The 9,964-nt window shown below is 42.9% G+C and overlaps 2 protein-coding genes across 2 annotated transcripts; both read left to right on the top strand.

The window, feature by feature from the left end:
• The first annotated feature begins 1,666 nt into the window (after positions 1 to 1,666).
• Positions 1,667 to 3,070, top strand: LOC146916989 (uncharacterized). The gene has a single exon (XM_085721792.1). The coding sequence runs from the start codon at positions 1,667 to 1,669 to the stop codon at positions 3,068 to 3,070; it is 1,404 nt and encodes a 467-aa protein (XP_085577918.1).
• Positions 3,071 to 4,498: 1,428 nt separating this feature from the next.
• On the top strand, positions 4,499 to 8,132 carry LOC146916988 (uncharacterized). Its single transcript, XM_085721791.1, has 3 exons — positions 4,499 to 6,897; positions 7,159 to 7,982; positions 8,083 to 8,132. Exons 1-3 carry the CDS (start codon positions 4,499 to 4,501, stop codon positions 8,130 to 8,132), a joined length of 3,273 nt encoding a protein of 1,090 aa, XP_085577917.1.
• Positions 8,133 to 9,964: the final 1,832 nt, after the last annotated feature.

Genomic DNA, 9,964 nt, shown 5'->3' with positions numbered 1-9,964 from the left:
ACATTTTAATTCAGTTTGTAGTTCATGGTATGGATTTTAGAATGTATATAGGCCTTTTATGTAATTTATTTATTTTCGTTTTTTCGCACAAAATTTAGAATGTAAAGTAGGTCTTAATGTAATTTATTTATTTTTATCGCAGACCGTAGAATGTATTAATAGGTTTTATGTAATAGCTTAGGTGCATGTGTGTGTGCGTGTGTGTATGCCTTTCTTTTTATGTTGCTAGATTAGGTTAAAGGTCCTCGTGGTGGTCCAACGCCACCATAGGGTCCCAACGCTTTTATTTCTTTATGCTCCGTTAGTTTCAATTCTAGTTTTATCTAACCATTCAAAAACAACAAAAACAACACAAAAATATTTTTAAAACAAACCTTGATCTTAAATCAAGTGACGTCCCTTTTTATTTATTTTCTTAAGCAAATGTCAATCAATTTAACTTACTTTGAGTTTTTTTTCAATATTAAAAAATACAAACCAACTCCATTTTTTGCCACTTTGGCATTTCCGTTTTAAAACCTTTTTTCAAACTAATAAAAAACGCACAACCAATCAAACGTCAGTTTTTTTAACCCCGAACTACGTGATTTTGATCCTTCACGGGTACGTAGGCAGAGGACTCGTCCTTTCAAATCAAATTAAAATTAACTCTTTTTTTTTTCTTTTCTTTATTTTATTCGCCATTTGTGTACATTACACCATTTTCTTTCAAAGCAAGTTTAAAGCACAAAACGTTAAATTAAACCAAAAGGTTCTCGTAGAGTACTACGAATATTTAGGGTGCTAATACCTTCCCTAAATATAACCAACCCCCGGACCCCCCAATTTAAATAAATTTTTTCAAAGTCGTGAAATAAAAAGTGAGTCAAAAGCTAATCGAATAGCCTTGATCTCCGAAAAATGACGCGACAGAAATGGCGACTTCACTGGGGAATCCCCTAAGAGGGTTGAGCCTAACTTGGCTTTATTTAACTATTGTGCTATGACTTGCTTTAAAAAAAAAAACAAAAATAAAAGATGGAAATACTTGTATATATGTTCCCCCTCCTTCTTCTTTCTTCTTTCTTTTAACGTGAGTGGTGAGATGAGTCCTAACCCGGACTTGAGTGAAACATAAGATAGGAGTGGTAGACTCATAGTGGCATACCGAGAGTGTTCTCGTGTCTTGTCACACGTGAGATAACCGCACTTAGCAGAGGAGCTTGAAGTGATATATGTCGGCGTGTGTTGTCACGCTTAGACTTTATTACTCTTAAGTTTCCGTTGAACGCTAAGGACCTTTAGTAACCCTTAACCCATCTTGGCCTTTTTAGGACGTAGTGTGGTGGCTAACCGGGTGTTGTCTCGGTATTAGTCGACTGCGATACTACACTCGAACTAGACTTTCCTACGAACGATGTTGGACCGGGTGTTGTCTCGGTATCCGATAAAGTTCAAAGGCGGTCGGAATTCGGGAACTTTGGTAGAACCCTTGTTGCAAGTACATTTGAAACCATAGTCCTTACCAAATGACGTTGTTACCCTTGACTCCAACATTGTATACCTTAAACCTCATCATGTTTTCCATGCATAATCATACATACATGCATCCATCCATAAATAGTTTTTTTTCTCATCCATAAAATATCGAAGGACTTATGTAGGTTTTTTGTAAACATCATAGGAAATGGAGAATGTAAGAAGGACTCATAGGTATGAATTCAAGAAACCAGACTTGGAGAGCTTAAGGAAATTAGCAAGGAGATTGGAGGATCCAGATCATTTTCGAGGGCGGTACGGTTGCTTGGTCGACATTCTCATGACAAAGGTGGATGAGGGACTCCTCAATACTTTGGTCCAGTTTTATGATCCGATCTGCCATGGCTTTACATTCCCAGATTTTCAGCTCTTCCCCACGCTAGAGGAGTATTCTCATTGGGTTGGTTTACCCGTGCTTAACCAAGTGCCCTTTCATAGCCTTGAACTCACCCCTAAGATCCCAGACCTCGCAAAAGCCCTTCACCTTGATATAACCGACATAAAAAACAAGTTTGTCCCTAGAGCCGGTCTTCAGTGCCTATCCTACAACTTCCTCTACCAAAAAGCCACCACTTGTCTTAATAGATCAAAGATTGATGCCTTTGAGTCTATCCTTGCCTTGCTCATTTATGGCATTGTGCTCTTCCCAAATGTTAACGACTTTGTTGACATGAACGCCATTCAAATCTTCCTAACTCAAAACCCAGTCCCCACTTTGCTCGCTGACACCTATGTTTCTATCCACGAGCGAACCAATAAAGGGAAAGGAACCATCATTTGCTGTGCACCTTTACTCCACATGTGGATCACCTCACACTTACCCCGTCCCAAGTTTAGGCCAGAATATGTTCCATGGTCCCAAAAGCTCATGACCCTTACCCCTAATGACATAACTTGGTTCAACCCAGCTTGTGACCCAGAAGCTATCATCGACAGGTGCGGAGAATCCAACAACGTACCCCTCCTAGGTATACGTGGAGGAATCAGTTATAGCCCAGTTCTTGCTAGACGTCAATTTGGATACCCTATGAAGATGAAGCCTCTGTACCGCATCCTAGACAGAGATTTCTTCCTCTACAAGGAGGATGGTGCGAACCAAAAAGCTCAATTTGTGAAAGCTTGGCATTCCATTATCAGGGTGGATAGGAACCAGTTAGGAAGGAAGTCGAATACCGCCCATGAAGCTTATGTCAAATGGGTCATTGATCGAGCAAACAAACTGAAGATGCCTTACCCTCAACGAAGGCTCACAACCTCGACTATTCCGTCCATGCCTTTACCCTTACCCCCGAAAACTCAAGAGGAAAGCCAAGAGCGGGAAGCTGTGTTAATCCTTGAAAATGCCACCTTGAAAAGGAAATATGATGAAGCTATGCTCAAGATGGAAACTATGAGTGGTAAAATAGAACAGCATGAGCTCCTCGAGCAAAAGGAGCGGATAGCTAAAAAGGACGCTCAGATTCAAGCTCAAAGTGCGAGGCTCGCACAATTTATCAGCAAGAAAGAGCGCATGGATTTCTTCACAGGGGCACACCCGGATTTCGAGGAGTAGTCCACTACAAAAGCTCAAGATATTCCCAGTTGTTTCACCACTTTATGTTATTTTCTAGCTTTTTGTGATGTACTTTGGAGTCTATCCCTTGGCTCAGTTTTGTTAAAAGGGAATTAGTTTGTAGTACTTTAATTATTCAATAAATTTTCAGTTATGATGTTTACAAATTTGCTTTTATAAGTCCTTCGATAAATAAAAATGTGTCTATTTTTGCATAACATCATGCATCATTTTGCATTTCACAGTCTCAAATCCAAAAGTCTCACGCAAATTTTCTTTTCCAGAAAAAGGTCAGCTCGTTTCAAAAGGTGGCCCCACGTATCCTCTACAAGCCTACCCGCACTATCTACACTCGAGCAAACGTGAAGAAGAAGATGGATTTTCTCGAACAAGAAAACCAAGTGCTCCGTGGCGAAATAACAGCCATGCAGACTAAGATGGACGAAATGGTTGAAGTGATGAAGACAATGGCGGAAGCACAGGTTCGAGCCCAAGCACAAGCTGAAGCGCAAGCTCAAGCACTGGCCCAAGCACAAGCTCAAGCTCAAGCACTAGCTCAATCACAAGCTCAAGCACTAGCACAAGCTCAAGCACAGGCACAAGCACCACCGCCTCCTCCTCTAGTCAGAACTCAGGCCGAAACATCCGCCTCTGCTGCCGCCTCTACCCCTGGATGGACAATATGTGCAGATACTCCGATACACTCTGCTCCGCAACGTTCTGCGCCTCGGTTCTCACCTTTCACTGCCGGCGAAATACTCCGTCCCATTGTGTGTGAAGCTTCGAATTTTATGCCAGAAGGTCGTTCTTGTGGTGTGCCAGTTTGCCTCAGTGAAGTATTCCGCCCTATCATGACCGAAGTTCCGATGCCTACTCGTCAAAATGCAACTCATGTTCCCCCAGCCGCTATGACCTATTCGGCTCCGGTGATGCATACCATTCCGCAAGATGAAGAACCCATATACCATTCAGGGAACATGGAGAACTATGACAAAGTGAATGACTTGCAAGGAAAATATGATGAAATGCAACGAGAGATGAGAGCTCTCCATGGAAGGAAGATGTTTGGGAAGACTGCTTACGATCTCTGTTTAGTGCCGGACGTCCAAGTACCTCACAAGTTCAAGGTACCAGATTTCGAGAAGTATAAAGGGAACTCCTGTCCTGAGGAGCATCTAACAATGTATGTGAGAAGGATGTCTGCCTATGCCAAAGATGACAAGGTCCTTATCTATTTCTTCCAAGAAAGTTTGGCTAGTCCTGCCTCAAAGTGGTACATGAACCTGGACAAAACAAAGATTCAAACCTTCCGTGACCTGTGTGATGCTTTCGTGGAACAATACAGTTACAATGTGGATATGGCCCCAGACCGAAGTGATCTTCAGGCTATGACCCATGGTCGGAAGTACTCCCAATAACTTTGCTGAGATGGTTGCTACGGGTGTACGGTTGGAAGAAGGAGTCCGAGAAGGACGTTTAGTAAAAGAAGGGACATCTGCAAGTGGAACCAAGAAGTCTGGGAACCACCTCCCGAAAAAGAAAGAACAAGAGGTCAGTATGGTGGCTCATGGGAGGCCTCAACCAAATTATTTACCCTACCAACACGTTGCTGCCATCACACCTGCTGCCAATACCATCCAACCACCAAATAGCCAGCTCCAATTCCAACAATATCATCAACCACAACACCCTCAACAACATCCTCAACCATATCCTCAACTACCATATCCTCAACAACCATATCTTCAACAACCATATCCCCAACAATATCATCATCCGCAACAATACCCTCAACAACAACAATTCCTACAATATCCCCAACAACCATACCAACAATACCCACAACGACCATATCAACAACAACAGCCTCGACCACAGAATACCAAATTGCAAATTGACCCAATTCCCGTGACATATGCAGAGTTACTCCCAGGGTTGCTCAGTAAGAATTTGGTTCAACTTAGAGCACCTCTTCCAGTGCCAGAGAAACCGCCAGCATGGTATAAACCTGACCAGACTTGTGCTTTCCATCAAGGGTCCCCAGGTCATAGTATTGAAGATTGTTATGCCATGAAGAATGCAGTTCAGAGGCTGATCAATGAAAAGAAGATAACCTTTACAGACTCAGCGCCAAATGTTCGAACCAATCCGTTGCCAAACCATGGTACCGCAACTGTCAACATGGTCGAAGATTGCCAGAAGACTCATCTCATCCTGAACGTCCAACACATTCGAACACCTTTGGTCCCTATACATACCAAGATGTGTCAAGCGTCTCTCTTTGAACATGATCATGCCGCCTGTGAAGTGTGTCTTCTAGATCCTCAAGGTTGTCAGAAAGTAAAAGATGATATCCAAGGACTTTTAGACCAAGGAGAACTTGTTGTTGAAAGAAAGTGTGATGATGTATGTGTCATAACTTCGGAGGAGCCTTTGGAGATATTCTACGACAGTCGAAAGTCAGTTGCTGCTCCTTTAGTGATCTGTTTGCCTGGTCCGATGCCTTATGCTTCTGAGAAAGCCATTCCTTATAAGTACAACGCCACTATGATAGAGGATGGTCGTGAAGTTCCAATACCACCTTTGCCGTCTGTAGGAAATGTCTCTGAAGTCAGTAGGGTGCTAAGAAATGGGCGTGTGGTTCCTGTGGTGCTCCCAAAGAGAGCTAGTGCTCCGGTAAGCGAGGAGACTCAAGCTAAAGATCCTAGCGCGGTCAAAGACATTGGTCAGTCTAGTGGGACCAATGCAAATTCTGAGATTGATGAGATTCTCAAGCTAATCAAGAAGAGTGAGTATAAGGTGGTCGATCAACTGATGCAGACTCCATCAAAGATATCCATAATGTCTCTACTGCTGAATTCTGATGCTCATAAGGAGGCTCTAATGAAGGTCCTGGAACAAGCTTTTGTGGACTACGATGTGACTGTTGGGCAATTCGGAGGAATAGTGGGAAACATCACTGCATGCAACAATCTGAGTTTCAGTGATGAAGAGCTTCCGAAAGAAGGAAGGAACCATAATCTGGCTCTTCATATATCTGTGAACTGCAAGACCGATGCTTTGTCAAATGTGCTAGTAGATACTGGGTCATCCTTAAACGTGATGGCCAAAACAACTTATGATCAGCTTTCCTACAAGGGTACACCTTTGAGACGGAGTGATGTAATGGTGAAAGCTTTCGACGGTTCAAGGAAGAATGTTCATGGGGTGGTGGATCTGCCTATTACAATTGGTCCACATGTTTTCCAAATTACCTTTCAAGTGATGGACATCCAAGCATCGTACAGTTGCCTGTTGGGCCGACCCTGGATTCATGAAGCTGGGGCAGTAACCTCCACATTGCATCAGAAGTTAAAATTTGTGCAGAATGGAAAGCTAGTAACTGTGAATGGTGAGGAAGCTTTGCTAGTGAGCCATTTGTCGTCTTTCTCTTTCATCGGGGCTGACAATGTTGAGGGGACATCATTCCAGGGACTTGCTATGGAAGAAGAGAACACCAAGAAGAGTGGGGCATCTATTTCCTCTCTAAAAGATGCTCAGAATGTGATACAAGCTGGAGGGTCTTCAAGTTGGGGAAAGTTAGTAGAATTGCCAGAGAACAAGCGCCGAGAAGGACTGGGTTTCTCCCCGTCAACTGATTTGCCCTGGAACGTCGTCGTGCCGACAATAGGTACTTTCCACAGCGCTGGCTTTATCAATGCCCTGTCAGAAGCCAATGCTATCATAGAAGACAGCCCTGAGGGGATGCCACAAAGTTTCGTGACTCACGGAGGGACTAGCCACAATTGGGTTGCTGTAGATGTTCCTTTTGTTGCTCACTTGTCCAAGTAATGCATTGTTTCGTTTTATGCTTTTTCAAAAAAATCCTTTCGCCTCGCCCCAAGCGAAAGCGAATCTATCTAGGGCCATTTGCTTCAAAAAAAAATTATTGTCAATTAAATAAAATGTCGTTTTGTTCCCGACTTTTGTTTTATTTTTCTTTTGTGTTTTTTTCTGAAAAATGGTAATACAAAAAACCAAAAAAATATAATCACCTTCGAAAAAATCTGCATTTACTTATTTTCTAAAATCATCAATCATATGTGCAGATTAAACATCAATGAACCCTTTGAACAACATACCCCTATGATCTCTCCCAACTTTGAATCCCCTGTGTATGAAGCGGAAGAGGAAGAGAATGAAGAGATTCCCGATGAAATCTCTCGGCTACTTGAACGAGAAAGAAAGGTCATTCAACCTTATGGGGAAGCAATAGAGGTGATCAACTTGGGTACTGAAGAAGACAAGAAAGAGGTCAAGATTGGGGCATCACTTGAAGCAAGTGTCAAGAAGCGGGTGATAGAACTTCTCAGAGAATATGTTGATATATTCGCTTGGTCGTACAGAGATATGCCAGGCCTGGATACTGATATTGTGGTGCACCGTCTGCCGTTGAAGCCTGAATGTCCACCAGTCAAGCAGAAGTTGAGAAGAGCCCGTCCTGATATGGCCCTCAAGATTAAAGAAGAAGTACAGAAACAGATTGATGCAGGTTTCCTTGTCACATCAGAATACCCGCAGTGGCTTGCCAACATTGTGCCTGTTCCGAAGAAGGATGGTAAAGTCAGAATGTGTGTTGATTACCGTGATTTGTTTCCACTACCTCACATTGATGTATTAGTTGACAACACTGCAAAGTCCAAAGTTTTCTCCTTCATGGATGGTTTCTCCGGTTACAATCAGATCAAAATGGCACCAGAAGATAGAGAGAAGACATCTTTCATTACCCCTTGGGGCACTTTTTGTTACAGAGTAATGCCGTTTGGGTTAATAAATGCAGGTGCTACTTATCAGAGAGGTATGACTACTCTTTTCCACGACATGATACACAAAGAGATTGAGGTTTATGTGGATGATATGATTGTCAAGTCAGGTACTGAAGATGAGCATGTCGAGCATCTGCTGAAGATGTTCCAACGACTGAGAAAGTATCAACTCCGTCTGAATCCTAACAAGTGCACCTTTGGTGTCAGATCCGGAAAGCTTTTGGGCTTCATTGTCAGCCAGAAAGGTATTGAAGTAGATCCCGACAAGGTCAGAGCTATCAGAGAGATGCCCGCTACGCAAACAGAAAAACAAGTTAGAGGGTTTCTCGGACGTTTGAACTACATTTCCCGTTTTATTTCTCATATGACTGCAACATGTGGGCCGATATTCAAGCTGCTCCGCAAAGAACAAGGTATCGTGTGGACAGAAGAGTGCCAGAAAGCCTTTGACAGTATCAAAGAGTATTTGCTAGAACCTCCAATCCTTATCCCTCCAGTTGAAGGAAGACCTCTAATTATGTACCTGACTGTGTTAGAAGATTCTATGGGTTGTGTACTTGGGCAACAAGATGAAACCGGAAGAAAGGAGCACGCTATTTATTACCTGAGTAAGAAGTTTACTGATTGTGAGTCTCGATATTCCATGCTTGAAAAGACTTGTTGTGCTCTGGCTTGGGCTGCCAAACGCCTTCGTCACTATATGATTAACCATACTACTTGGTTGATTTCTAAAATGGATCCGATCAAGTACATCTTTGAGAAGGCCGCAGTGACAGGAAGAATCGCCCGGTGGCAGATGTTGTTATCTGAATATGACATCGAGTATCGTACCCAGAAAGCAATCAAAGGGAGTATCATTGCAGATCATTTAGCTCACCAACCAGTTGAGGATTATCAGCCTATCAAATTCGACTTTCCTGATGAAGAGATCATGTATCTGAAAATGAAAGACTGTGACGAACCGTTATTCGGAGAGGGTCCAGATCCTGAATCAAGATGGGGTCTCATATTTGACGGAGCTGTTAATGTGTATGGTAGCGGAATTGGGGCAATCATCATTACTCCTAAGGGCGCACATATCCCCTTCACTGCCAGGCTGACATTTGACTGTACAAACAATATGGCAGAGTACGAAGCATGCATCATGGGTCTCGAAGAAGCAATTGATCTGAGAATCAAGATCCTCGACATTTATGGTGACTCGGCCCTCGTAATCAATCAAATCACAGGAGAATGGGAAACTCGCCACCCTGGCTTGATCCCCTACAAAGATTATGCAAGACGATTACTGACCTTCTTCAACAAAGTCGAGCTGCACCACATTCCTCGTGATGAGAACCAGATGGCAGATGCTCTAGCTACCTTGTCTTCAATGTACCAAGTAAATCGTTGGAACGAAGTGCCATTGATCCACATCAGACGTCTTGAGAGACCTGCCCATGTATTCGCTGCTGAAGAAGTTGTTGATGACAAGCCATGGTTCCATGATATCAAGTGTTTCCTTCAGAGTCAAGAGTATCCGCTCGGAGCTTCCAACAAAGATAAGAAGACCCTCAGAAGATTAGCTGGTAATTTCTTCCTAAACGGAGACATCTTGTATAAAAGAAATTTTGACATGGTGTTGCTCAGATGTGTGGACCAGAACGAAGCAGATTTATTGATGCATGAAATACATGAAGGCTCCTTCGGAACTCATTCTAGCGGGCACACAATGGCTAAGAAGTTATTAAGAGCGGGTTACTACTGGTTAACAATGGAAGCTGATTGTTACAAGCACGCCAGAAAATGTCATAAGTGTCAGATCTATGCCGATAAGATTCATGTGCCGCCAACTGCACTCAATGTTCTTTAGTCTCCCTGGCCTTTCTCTATGTGGGGCATTGACATGATTGGAAGGATTGAACCAAAAGCGTCAAACGGACACCGCTTCATTCTAGTGGCTATTGACTATTTCACCAAGTGGGTTGAAGCTGCATCCTATGCTAATGTGACTAAGCAAGTGGTGGTCAAGTTTATCAAGAATCATATCATCTGCCGTTACGGTGTCCCTAGCCGGATCATTACAGACAATGGGACGAATCTGAACAAC

This window comes from Medicago sativa, chromosome 6 (assembly GCF_051527215.1).
Source record: "Medicago sativa cultivar Bolivia chromosome 6, Bolivia_mono, whole genome shotgun sequence".
NCBI classification, from domain to species: Eukaryota; Viridiplantae; Streptophyta; class Magnoliopsida; order Fabales; family Fabaceae; genus Medicago; species Medicago sativa.
Note: the sequence above shows the minus strand (reverse complement) of the source record. Positions and strands in the feature narration are given on the sequence as shown.